At 36.3% G+C, this 14,268-nt stretch overlaps 1 protein-coding gene across 1 annotated transcript in view; it reads right to left on the reverse strand.

The window, feature by feature from the left end:
* Nucleotides 1-1,361: 1,361 nt before the first annotated feature.
* Nucleotides 1,362-14,268, reverse strand: part of PI4K2B (phosphatidylinositol 4-kinase type 2 beta) — a 30,718-nt gene continuing 17,811 nt past the window's right edge. The window contains exons 7-10 of the mRNA XM_070398521.1: nt 13,923-14,022; nt 10,090-10,223; nt 9,048-9,107; nt 1,362-5,101 (exon numbers count right to left, since the gene is read on the reverse strand). Of these exons, the coding sequence (XP_070254622.1) occupies nt 4,928-5,101; nt 9,048-9,107; nt 10,090-10,223; nt 13,923-14,022 (468 nt within the window). The 3' untranslated portion in view covers nt 1,362-4,927. The remainder of the gene's footprint in view (nt 5,102-9,047; nt 9,108-10,089; nt 10,224-13,922; nt 14,023-14,268) is intronic.

Raw genomic sequence — 14,268 nt, forward strand, 5'->3', positions numbered from 1 at the left:
GGAAGGGAGAGGGAGAGAAACATCAGTGAGAGAGAATCATTGATGAGCTGCCTCCTGCACTCCCCCTCCCCCCAATTGGGGAATGAACCCACAACTTGGGCATGTGGCCTCGACCGGTATGGAACCTGGGAGCCTTCAGTCCAGGCTGACGCTCAATCCACTGAGCCAAACTGGCTAGGGCAAGGCTTATCTTATATAATAAAAGCCTAATATGCAAATTGTCTCCTCAGGAGGTGGTTGGACCGGGAGTTCAACCAGGAGACTGGAAGTTCGACTGCTTGCTATGGTGTGTGCTGACCACCAGGGGGCAGTGACCAGTGGTGGGTGGGGGGGCTGCAACCTTTCGCCGGCTACATGGGGGTGGGGGTGATGGGATCTGCCTTCCCATGCCTGACACTTGTGCTTTGAATAACGGCCAGGCCTAGGGACCATACCCATGCACGAATTTCGTGCACTGGGCCTCTAGTTCTTTTAATAATTGAAACATGGAAAATGACAGTTTGAAAAACACCTACCACTGTGGGCATCTCATCCATATTTACTGCAATTTTCTCAATACTCATAGTTTGGTGTTAGAATCTTGCATATCTTTGATTGAATCTGATGTTTTATTGCTGCTATAAATGGTATCTTTAAAAATTTTCTTTTTCTAACCAATGTTGCTGGTATATAAACTTTACAAAATTCACTTATTAATTCTAAGAGTTACTAGATTATTTTGAACTTTCTACCTGCGTAATTATGTCATCTGTAAATAATGACATTTTTTATTTCTTACTTTCTGACCCTCATACCTTTTACCTCTTCCCTGCCCTTACTGCACTCGCTGGCTTTACCGTAGAATACTGAACAGGAGCAATGAAAGCAGGCCTCCTTGTCATGTTACTTCTAGTTTATTTCTGAAAAATATTTTTTAAATATTTTTATTGATTTTTTACAGAGAGGAAGGAAGAGGGATAGAGAGTTAGGAACATCGATGAGAGAGAAACATCGATCAGCTGCCTCCTGCACACCCCCTACTGGGATGTGCCCACAACCAAGGTACATGCCCTTGACCGGAATTGAACCTGGGACCCTTTAGTCCGCAGGCCAAACAGGTTACAGCCTGAAACATATTTTTAACTCTAAAATTTCCTGAACTGTTAGCTCTTATTTCTCCCTGTTGCTTGCCTATCTCATTTTTGAACTTTCCCAATTTTGATGTTATGTTGTTCTTAGGTTCTATCATTTCTGAAATTCCTTTAGCATTTTAAAAAACATTATTTTCCTCTGCTTTGTAAATGTTTCTGGGCTATCTTCATTTTCTGTGGGTGTGTTAAACAGATTATCCTGTGTGTGTTTTTTAAGAGCGTATTAGTCATGTTTAAGTGACATGGTTTTATCTATATTTTTCAAAGATTCCTGTGTAGGAGGTGAGGTGAGCCAGGCATTTCCGTTTTGTGGTTCTAGGGTTCTCCCTCCTGTAAGTTACTAAACAGTATTAGATAGTACGGTTTTCTGTGTTCTCTTTGGTATTTTCTGACTTATTTTATTTGGTCCTGTTCTATTCAGTGTCTGAACCTTCTCACCTTTACCCTCAGCGTCCTTCCCTTGTCAATGTGTGTTCTATAGCCAATCGTTTCCCCTGGTGCAGGCCTATGTGCGCTCACAGCGCTACTTCCTGAGAACCCTGAAGACCCAGGTTGCCCTAGCACCCTCATACCTTTCTGAAGCTCCTTTTACTAGGATACAGTAATTTATTGCTGGACAGCCCCTTCCCAATTGTGATTGTGATTTTTGGATCTACAGGCTGAGCTTGCCACCACTACTGTGGATTCCTCCTTTGGGGCTGAGTACATGTTGCCAAATTCTGGGTTCTTTGGCTCTTACAAACATCACAAGTTCTCCCTTACTTTTTCTCTGCTTGCTCCTCAAAACTCTTGTTCCCACATGATCCTGTTGCTATTGATGGTTTTAGTCAGATTCTAGGATTCAGGGGACAGTCCAGCACCTAATTTTAGTGAAGATGGGGCCACTGAGTTTTTTTTTTCTTTTGCTATAGGATAGCTCCATGGGGATTTGGGAGATTAAAAGAAGACCCACTGCTGTTGTCATCATGCCTCCTATAATTGATTTTTTATTTTTAAATGATTTATATTTTTCTGTTTACATTATAATGCCCAGGACAGGACAGACTATTATGCTTTAGTAATGACTAAATTCAAGTTTTGTGACTAAATACATACATTTATTTCTTGTTCATGTCAGTCCAATGAAGTCAGCAGGCTCTCCTCTCTAAGCAGTGCCTCATGAGGTCCCCGCTGTTTCCATTTTGCAAACTGTGTGTTTACAGCCAAGCAGGAAGCTGGGAGACTGTTCAGTCATGACCACTGATTGATGGCAGTGAGTTTTACCGCCGCATCTAAAGTCACACATCACTTGTCCCCAAAGCTCTGTGACTGGTCAGAACGCAGTCACATGGCCCCAAACTAACTGCACCGTAGGCTTGAAAACAGAGGACACTGAGAGTCTTCGCCACCACTCTGCACAGGCGCCCCGGCACCTCTGGGAGAGGAGGTAGACTGTAAAACAAGATGCTGCCTGTCCCTTCACATATCGTAAAGGACTTGCAACGTAATCTGATCAAGTAGCATGTCACCAGCATTTTAAAGTAAAGTTTTAATTCCATTAGTATAGTTTTTTAAATGTTTAAAAATAAATTGTGAATCAAATTGTTTTCAAGTCTGTAAAACACCATGTTTCCACAATCTTCAATTGCTGCCAAATTTGGGGGAGAATAAGCAGCATATAATTAAATAAAAATGAAAATGTCTCCAATTATAAAGGTTCCAGTTAAATATACCTTTTAGAATTACAAAGAATTAACTATACCACTATGATCTAAAGCAAGAAAATGGTGGTTTGTCATCATTTACAAACATAAATGTGTTCACAAACTTTCTAAATATTCAATATATACACCCGGAGAAATCTCGCCTTAAGACAATGATGGTTTTTATTCCCTTTAGTCTACCATTTGACACTATAACATACTCACTGAAAAAATTAACACAACATTTAAATAACAATTAAGTTCATGAAAATTGACAAAATATAACCAATGTACTCTGACTTAAAATCACATCTTAAATATTTCAACTTAACTTTTCTGGCCTGATCAGACCTTTAAAAAATATTTACACACTGTTTTAATTTTAGGATATAAAACTGTAGCAATTTACTAAAGTTTTCATTATAAAAATTAATATAGCAATTCTCAAAATACTGAAAACAACCGTGTTATGAAAGCAGTACTTACATCATAACAACTTAGTTCTTTTAGAACACATCTTCAAAGGCACATTTCAATTAGTAGTATTTATCTAAAGGTAGTAGCTTGGGCTTTAAGCTTCCAGTTTTCCATCACCTCAACCTTTCGATGATGAAGGGTGGGTGGAGGTAGGAGAACATTTCTACTTGGACAGCAGTACTCTCACTCATCATGGCCACGACCACAAACCACCCAGTTTAGTCCAAGAGGTGGTGTTATTTGTTTGGAGCCTGAAGAAGAGAATGAAACTTCTGCTTCTTTGGAACTACATCTTCACATTGGGTTCATCTTAATTTAAATCACTTGGTGAGTTATAAGTGCTACAAATTCCCATGATGTCAGATGTATTGATATGTAAAACCAAATATAAATGATTTTGTGATTACCTGTTATGGTCCACTTTAATTAGGGCTGATATTCTAAATTTGACTGTAATTATGACATTGAGATTTTCAAGCCCCTTAAAACACTACTGTTATTTAAATATATATATTTTTTATTGATTTCAGAGAGGCAGGGAGAGGAAGAAAAAGATAGAAACATCAATGGTGAAAGAAAATCACTGATCGGCTGCCTCCTGCATGCTGCCCACTGGGGATCAAGCCTGTAATCCGGGGCATGTGCCCTGACGGGAAATCGAACCTTGTCCGCCTGGTTCATAGGTCAATGTTCAATTACTAAGCCACACACACTGGGCACACTACTATTATTTTTTAATAGTTTATGTCCTAGGACCCTAAAATACAATCCGACATGCAATTTGAGGTATGGTTTAATTTTCAGTGAAGTTTAATACTAACCAAAGTACTAAATTAAACAAGATTAGTATTTTGGGGTAGTACTAATTTATTATGTAATTGATCTGATGCAAAGAACAAAAACGAATTTTTAATGCTACTTTGGAATTTCAAAAACATTATGAATCTACTATAATTTTATATAATTTCCCTCATCTCAGTTGAGTGTTTCCATTTTTTAAAGGTGATATCTTTAGATCTTTTTCTCACTATAGTTATATACTTGAGCAAAAATATTCTTAAGTACAAAAAAGAAAATGGTCATCTATTACTTAACCAAGATATACTTTTCTGGTCGCTCACATTGGTCACTTTAGGGGCACTTATTCAAGTTCTAAAATAGCAGCTTTTTAATTAAGGCAGCATTGCTTTATTCTTACCTGTTTTTCTATTAACTAATCGATTAGAGTTCAGAAGACCAGTTTTACACTCAAAAGGCCTTTATAATGTGAGAAGAGTTAACACGAACATTCTTCTCAATGTTTAAAAAGTATATAAAAAGTTATTTTATTCAAAGTCAGCAAGTACCTTATTTTTATATTTGGAATTCTAAAGTAATTATAGTCATTTCAGAATGTGTAAACCATGAAATTACCTTTTAAACTAACTTCAACAACAAAGTACAAGTTTTCCTACAAAAATACTACATAGGAGATATGGCACTTTTTCCCTGAAATAAGAATTTAATATTTGGACAAAAACTGTAAACTTTTGATTACATTCAAAACATAACCTTTTAAAGACTTGTATTACTTGAGGCTTTGGCAACTGGAGCATTTTAACAACACAATGATGTCAACAGTTTGTTCTCTTATATGTGCTACCAGGAGGTAAAAAAAGGCTTCCTGCAGTGGAAGGTCTGGGTGAAGGAACTGTTGAGCTGGGAAATCCGACCCTTCGCTCTTCCTGGACTGTGTTCCACAAGCACACAAGGCATCTGTACCAGCTGGACAGGACTCTTCCCTTCCCTCAAAGCCTGGGCCAGGTTTAAGATCTGTGAAAAGGAGATATTTTCACCAGTTCAAAAAAGATAAAAACCCTCCAGTTCACTGACATTAGTTTAATCATTTATTCATAACTATAATTTTTATTTCATCTGTTTACGCTCAATAGATTATGATGAGGGTAACGGCCTTAAATATATATTGTATGGACGTATGTATGTTTATACACACACACACACACATATATATACACAAGTGCACAAATTTAAAATTAAATAACTTTTGCCAACTGGTACCTTTAAAATATTCTAGAATGTCCAAGAAGAATGAAATCAGAGACTGAATAAACACATTCTTGGCATAGAACCTAAACAAATATTGGTCTAAATAGTCTGGTTTTAAAACTAAATACTTGCCTTATCCATTCATTCAACAAATACATTTACTGCAAGCAAACTACATGGTAGACTCTGTTCTAGTGTTGGGATACAACACTAAAAAAGCAAACCAAATCCTCCCTGCCTTCATGGAGCTCCGTTTTAGCAGGAGAAGGAATCGATAAACATTATGAATAAGTAAATTACACCATGTACTAGAAGACAAAAGTGCCATGAAAAAGCAAGATGCATGGCCAGTGGACAAGTAGGTTACAGAATTGGAGAAGGCAGCCATTTAAAATAAAGATTTAAGAGCTAACTCTTAAGTAGGAAACATAAACTAGGAAAAGGAAGAAGTTTATACATGTTTTCAAGCAAAAATAGAAGCATGGAAAAAGGAGCGCTCTTTTATTTTTAATTTTTTTTTTTTGGTTAATCCTCACCCAAGGATATTCTTCCATTGATTTTTAGGGAGAGTGGAAGTAAGAGGGAAAGGTAGAGAGATAGAGACCAGGGCCCAGGCCAGGGAGGAGCCTGAAACCAAGGTATGTACCCTTGACTAGAATCGAACCCTGGACCCTTTGGTCCACAGGCCGACGCTCTATCCACTGAGCTAAACCGGCTAGGGCGAGGACTTTCTCTTGGAAAGCTCACGTTTTATGGAAAGTACACTAGTACTGGAAATAGGGTTGAAATAAATAAATAACTTTTTAAGTTAGTGATTGACTTGAGAGAAACATTATTTTGTTGTTCCACTTTTTTTTTCTCTAATATTTTCTGAGGTCTAGTGTTCCATATTGGCACAGGGAGAAAATAAACATTTTGCCCTACTGCTATTTAATGTAAAATTCAAAACACAGTTTAACTTTAACTTTCCTAAACATTACTAGCCTAGATTTTAAAAGAAATTTCTTCATTCTAGTTTTGAGTTCCATTTCACATCTTTCTTTTTTTAAAAATATATTTTATTGATTTTTTAGAGAGAGGAAGGGAGAGGAATAGAGAGTTAGAAACATCGATGAGAGAGAAACATTGATCAGCTGCCTCCTGCACACCCCCTACTGGGGATGTGCCTGCAACCAAGGTACATGCCCTTGACCGGAGTCGAACCTGGGACCCTTCAGTCCACAGGCCGACGCTCTATCCACTCACTGATTATGTCACTGATTATGTGTATAAAACTAAAGAGTTAGTATAAACGAGGGCAAAAGACTTGGTTGTACAAAGCACAAATCATAAAGTTAATTGGCAAAACTGAAAAGAGGGATTTAAGGGATAATTACAAGTGATAGAAATAACACAAGTAATTTGACTCAATTAAGGAAATAGCTAAATGATGATTCTGTTGTTTGGAACATAGGTTAGTGTTATTTGTTTTTGTTTGTTAAGTCTCTGTTTCATTAAGCACTGATTTATTTTAGAATATAAAAATACTACCTGATTTTTCACACCAGATTTTAAAAAATACAATTAAAACTAGAGAGCTACATAATGATGTACACGGTCAGGTGCCCTGCTCTTTCTGGTTTCAAATAAGTCAAAATCAAATAAAAAAAATTAAATTAAATTAAAACATATAAAGGCATCATTTTATTTTTTTATTTCCCCATATCTCTTTTTTTAATGTATATATATTTTTTATTTCAGAGAGGAAGGGAAAGGGAGAGATAGAAACACCAATGATGAGAGAGAATCATTGATCAGCTGCCTCCTGCACGCTCCCCACTGGGGAATCAAGCCCACAACCCAGCATGTGCCCTGGCCGGGAATCAAACCTTGACCTCTTGGTTCATAGGTCAACTGAAGCTCAATCACTGAACCACACCAGCCAGGCTCTTGCCCCCTATCTTGATCCTGTGATTTTTCTATTTTATTATACACATCTGTATAATACTAGAGCTCCTTTGTGAATGAGATAGGATATTAATAAATAAAAATCAGATAGAGACTGGTGTATCTTTTAATAGACCACATTCAGTAATGGAATATCTCTATAACTTTTCAGATAAGTATTTTAAAATTTAAATTCCTCATGTATCAACTTTAATCAACACTTAAAAAGCTTACAAAATTATTTACAGCTTTTATTTTTTAAAATTATTCCTACGATAAAGATATATATTTAAGGATATGACAATGCCAGAAGATGGAGCACACTGATAAATTAATTTGTTTCCAGCAAAAAAGGTCAAATTCAGGCATAATTATTAATGCTTGAAAATTTAGCTCAAAAATAGTTGGGATGGTAACACTGCAATATAATTACAGCCACTGATCATCTAAGCCCTTCATTCATGCCTGAATTACGGGAAACATCCCTGTGAGGCTCCAGACTCTTCATCCACTGAGTAAACCGCACCCCACTGTCCAGCCTAACTTACAGCAGTTCTTTCTTTTACATGTTATTACTGATTTTACAGAGAGGGAGAGGGAGAGGGAGAGGGAGGGGGAAGGGGAGGGGGAGGGGGGAGAGGGGGAGAGAGGGAGAGGGAGAGGGAGAGGGGGAGACATCGATGTGAGAGTGATACATAAATCAGTTGCCTCTAGTAAGCACGCTGCCTTGGGCCCGAAACCTGGCATGAGCCCTGACCAGAAATCAAACCAGCTCAACCAACTGGTGAGTAAATGATTATCTAATTTAATTATATTTATTCCTTTATTTTTACTTTTTAAAATATATTTTTATTGATTTCAGAGAGGAAAGGAGAGGGAGAGATAGAAACATTAATGATGAGAGTGAATCATCATCAGCTGTCTCCTGCACGCCCCCTACTGGGGATCGAGCCTGCAACCTGGCATGTGTCCTTGACCAGAATCAAACCTGGAACCCTTCAATACACAGGCCAATGCTCTAACCACTGGGCTAAACCAGCTAGGGCTAATTATATTTATTTGTTAAAGTTATATAACAGTCAGTGCAAAATCTAGACTCATCTTTTTGCCCCAGGGATGCAGCAAACAGCCACCTTAAATGTATATTTTAGGAAGAAAAAGTTAATTTAACAAGTCACCAAAAGATAGTGTTTACAGTGTAATTTATTTTCATTTCAAGTCTTCCTTTTGGAATTTAAATACTACTAACAGAGTAGAAGACCCGTTGTAATCTGTCAGTCAGCCCAGCCTGCAGGTCCACAACAGCCGACCTAATATCTTGTATTTCTTCTTAGAGGAGGTGAGAAGGGGTGAGAGGACTGAGTTACAATTAGTACTTTTATGCCCCAATCAGTGCTCAACCTTGGTGACACGGTTATTTACTGACTGCTCTTGCAAAGGCCAAACACATTCTACTATGAGACAAATAATCAAAAGGCACCAGTGCTCTAAGAAGGTGGAATTGGGGGGGAAAAGATAACAATCAGGAAAATACTGATAGTTACCAAAATAAAGACAAAGAATTCACAGTAGGGTTCTGGGTAACTAAACAAAATACAATAAAGTCAGTGATATCTAATTTACAAGACAATAGAGGAAAGATACTATTGAAATCAACTTCATTTCTAATCATCTGAGCTATTTTGGTTCAGCATAAAACAGTATCTGGGTCACAATGGAGAAAAAAGTTGATTAGTATTTCAAAGAGGAATTTTTTTCTTAGTAAGCGTGTGAAAAAGTGACCTACCTGGCCCCTCATCACAGACATCTGACTTTCAAAAGTGGCTTTGTTAAATCTTTTGTCAGTCTATCACAGAAAAGAAAAAAAAATCATTATAATTACAAAATTCAAGATCTTTGAATCAAATATTTGAAAACAAATGAACTCTTTCAACTTGGCCCCTAAGGTCATTAGAAAGTTTTTACCTGAGGTATTTTTGTATACCCCTAGAAAGATAAGAATAGTTTATTTATACTCTAACTTGTTCCAGGAAGGATTTAAAATGACACTCTAGCCCAGCAGTTCTCAACCTGTGGGTCGTGACCCCTTTGGAACACACATATATAATTATATATTGTTTTTGTGATTAATCACTATGCTTTAGTTATGTTCAATTTGTAACAATGAAATTGGGGGTCACCACAACATGAGGAACTGAATTAAAGGGTCGTGGCATTAGGAAGGTTGAGAACCACTGCCAATGAGTTTAGGTTTTTTTGAAAGAAGTAAATTATTACAGGTCACCAAACATTTGTTATAATTTTTAGAGTCATTACTTAAATATTCAACTTTTGAAGAAAATAACTTCTCAAGTTTTAAGTTTCACTTCAAAGAATACTCACAGTTAAGTGTAACTTCACAAATTTATGCTCCTGCAGAGTAAGAGTAAAACTGCTAATTTATTTCTGTTATGTCAAGTTCTACTGCAAGAAGTGATACCAAAGCCGAAACCGGTTTGGCTCAGTGGATAGAGCGTCGGCCTGCGGACTGAGGGGTCCCGGGTTCGATTCCGGTCAAGGGCATGTACCTGGGTTGCGGGCACATCCCCAGTGGGAGATGTGCAGGAGGCAGCTGATCGATATTTCTCACTCATCGATGTTTCTAACTCTCTATCTCTCTCCCTTCCTCTCTGTAAAAAATCAATAAAATATATTTAAAAAAAATTAAAAAAAAAAAAAAAAAAGAAGTGATACCAAAAACAGTAAACTGCAAATTAACTCTATCGAGAAAACCTCTTCTATTTTAAGATTTCATTTTCTGTAATAATTAAAACTAAAAATTTATTTACCTTAAAAAGTTCATAGAGATCTTCACATAAATCTTGCACAAAATTCATGTCAGAAATATTTGGTAGAACCAAGTTTCTTGTTTCTTCAGAAAAAGGAACTTTTGCTTGAGGAAGCCAAGCCCAGTGAAATGGATCTAACAGAAAAAAAGGTTTCTAATTAGAGGGGGAAAGGGTGTATTTTGACCCACATTTATCCTAGTTCTTTTGTTTTGTTTTTTTATTTTGTATATATCCTGGTTCTTTTGCTACAATTCCCAGGTTCTCAAAAAACAAACAAACAAAAAACCGACAGGAGAGAGAAGTTGTCAGAGAACAATTATCCTTTGCTATCTAGATTACTCAGATTACCCAAGTTTGGATTTTCAATTCAGACAACAAAACACAAGGTTTTACCTGAAGTAGTTAGGTTTCTGGGTTTTAAAGAGTAAGAATTTTGATATGAGTCTATTTCAAACAGCCCTATATAAATACATATATTTGAATCTCTGGTTCCTAAGTTTGGAAATTAAGAGAGCTATAATCTGTTTAGAGCTCTAGATCAAAAACTTGTTGGCTGAGGTCTCCCTGCCCTTCCAGCCACAAATCATCAGGAATTGGACACACACACACACACACACAGACACACACACACACAGACACACACACACACACCCCCACGACCACCACAACACACGATCTTCTAAAATTTTAAACCATCAGTAGGTAAATAAGTGATTAGCTTTAAGGGATAAAAGACCCGCCATTCCCAGCTAACTGTAGTTCTCTTCCAAGAGGACCATTATCTCCACAGCCAGGACTCAAAGATTTGTAAAGCAGTAAGAGTGCATATTCAGTTTCCTGCGTATCTCCCTGAAGTTATATCCAATTTCCTTTTTATCGTTCCCTCATCAATTGCATCAAAAGAAAAGCCTTTATTCTAACTCCTGACTCTACTTCCAATCCCTACCCCACAATTTTACTATCACTCTCTCCCACCAGTGATCACATGGGAGCCTCTCCAAAGGTCCATTTGCAGTCCTCATCTACTTAATGTCTCTGTATCACATAGCACTGTTTTCGATCATCTCCTGATCTCCTAATGTGCCTTTGGAGATACCACTCTCAAAGTTTACCTTCTGTCTTTTAAGTCACTTCTCTCCTAGGATGGCTTTTCTTCTTCAATGTCACCACTCCCTCAGATTCTATCCTTACTCCTTTTTTCTTGTTCATTTATAGAACAACCATGAAACACTGAGTACTTACGTACTCTGAATTATCCTAGTGATGGTTTGTTCACCATGACTTCCCTGAGTAATAGCAAACAACACCATGGCTCCCACTACCAAGATGACAGTTTAAAAACTATATCCTCAATACTATTTCTTCTTTCAAGTTCAAAGACCCTCAATCCCCAACTGTGTGTTTGATAAAATTTCCCACATGTACTGTAGGTAACTTTAACTTAACACTTTTAAAGTGCAATATGTATACAAATTCCAAATCATTAGAGAAAAATAAATGAAACAAAGACATATCAGGTCAGTTCAATAAAAATAGGAAAAAAAGAAATAATTGGAATTTAAGGTAAAAAAAATAAGATGGCAGTAAAAGTTCAAAATATCAATAGTTTATTGAGATAAGCTACAGAATTAAGTGTACCTATTACAAGAATCTCAGGCTAGGTTAAAAAATATCTGGCTAAGTGATGTTTATGAGTCATATACTTAAAACAAAATAATGAACGTTAAAAATAGAAGTATAGAATAATACCAGGTAAATGCTAATAAAAAGAAATAAAGTATACCAGTGTTGCAACAGACAAAAAAACCATAAGAGGAATAAAGCAGGATATATTTCACACTGATAAAAGAACAAACCACAGGCAAAATAAAGTACTGGGCCATTAGGAATGTGAAATACAAAGCAAAACTGTATAGAAATGTAAAAAATTGACAAAATCACAATCACAATGAACTTTAACTTTCTCTCCAAAATTAACATATCAAATAGTCAAAAAATAAGTCAAGAATATGATTTGACTAACAACTAAAAAGCTTTAATTGTGCCCAAACACATTCTTTTCAAATTGGCCATATATTAGATTACACAGAAATTATTAACAAGTGTCAAAAAGTAGATTTCACACAGACACATTCACAGATCAAAAAGAAAACTTGAAAATAACAATGGACAGTTTTTTAAAAAAATCAACTGATCTAGAAAGTTTACAATCGAATAAAATACTTCTAAATCACTCCTGTCAAAAAGAAAATCTGGCCCTAGTCGGTTTGGCTCAGTGGATAAACCATCGGCCTGCGGAATGAAGGGTCCTGGGTTTGATTTCAGTCAAGGGCACATGCCTGGGTTGTGGGCTCAATCCCCAATGTGGGGAGTGAAGAAGGCAGCCAATCAATGATTCTCTCTCATCATTGATGTTTCTGTCTCTCTCTCTCTCTCCCCCTTCCTCTCTAAAAAAAAAAAAAAAAAAAAAAAGGGTAAAAAAATTTAAAGAAAATCTGAAAGTATGAATCTATAAAGCAGAATAATAGAGCAGCATGCCCAATCTATGGCTTAGTCAAAATGATACCTAGAGAAAAACATATAGGAAAGCAATATAGGATAAATACAGAAGAAAATAATAATGGAAAACAAATTATCAACAAAAAAGCAAAAGCAAATAAACTGAAAATTTGATCAATATTTTATAATAGACAAATCTTTGGTAACTCTAATGAAGAAAAAAAGGCCACTAATGAACAGTAGAAATTTAAGAGAGGCATAGTCATAGATACAGAGATTACTTTTAAAATTTATTACACATATTTTAAACATATACAAAGATAGAAAAAAACTAGTACTATGAGCTCCCATATTCTGAATAACCCAATTCAATTATTCCCAAATTTCTATAAAATTGGTTTCATCTATCCTCAAGTATTTTAAGGCAAATTCCAGACAACAATTCACCACTAAATACTTAGTAAAACAGAAAAATTTTCTTATTTATAAAAAAATTATATAAAAAACTTTATACCCATATCTCAACTCAATATATGGACAATTTTAAGCAAAATAAACATGTCTAAAACTGGCTTAAGAAGACACAGAAACCAGACTTTTGAGACATAGAAACCAAACCAGTAGAGACTGGTAAGACAGTTAAAGCACCAGTCACTAAAAAAAGGGGGAGGGAGCTACGACTTAAATTGTTTTATCAGTGAATGTTCCCCAAAACATTAAAATAAAGCTCTACCAAAGTATTAAACAGATAATTACCATGTTATTTATATACTAGAGGCCCGGTGCATGGATTCGTGCACTGGTAGGGTCCCTCGGCTTGGCCTGCAGGGATCGGGCCGAAACCGGCTCTCCGACATCCCCCGAGGGGTCCTGGATTGCGAGAGGGCAGTTCTCTGGTGATGCACCCCAGAATCGGGCTCCCTCCTCTCTGGTTCTGGGTACATCATCCGAGAACAGCAGCTGCCAACTCACCTTGTGGTCAGTGCGTGTCATAGCTACCAGTCGGATGGTCAGACAGTCGCTTAGGCTTTTATACATATAGATAATATATATTTATCATATATATATTTAAATTTGGAAAGCTATCAAAGTTACTTTACAATGCTAACATAAGCCAAAAAATCAAAACCAGACACAGTTAACTAAAGATAAGTGAAAATACATGGTAAGTCCCATGTAGCACACATCTCTGCATCTAGTGCCTAAAATTAAGTCCTAATGAATGATATGTCACCTGGTTTTTATTCTGCCAGTTTAATGATCATAAATTTTGTTCCCTTCCTTTTCTGGAAAAAGGGTAATTAGAGAACCTACAGAAGGTTCTAAATACTCACATGCTCTCCACTCATCAGGATGTTTAAAAGGAAATGCTAGACCATTATCAATTGCAGCTACTTTAATAAGCGATTCTTTCTCATCAACCCATTCTGCTTCCTAAAATGAAGAAAAATGGTCTGTTGATAAAAAAATGTATATAAACATTTTCAACAGATAAAGTATTTATAGTAATTACTGAGGTTTAAATACACTTTATCTGAAGAGTCTATATAAAAAATAAGTCCCCAGAAAGTTCAAATTCACCATTAAAAGGCAGAGGCTGTCTTAAAAATCAGTAAGAATTTCATATCACTAGTGAAAAATTTTATATTACAAATTTAGGTAGTAATGGTCTGTTTTTTC

This window comes from Myotis yumanensis, unplaced genomic scaffold (genome assembly GCF_028538775.1).
Source record: "Myotis yumanensis isolate MYYU_CA2020_CCGP unplaced genomic scaffold, mMyoYum1.0.hap1 SCAF_1, whole genome shotgun sequence".
Classification (NCBI taxonomy): domain Eukaryota; kingdom Metazoa; phylum Chordata; class Mammalia; order Chiroptera; family Vespertilionidae; genus Myotis; species Myotis yumanensis.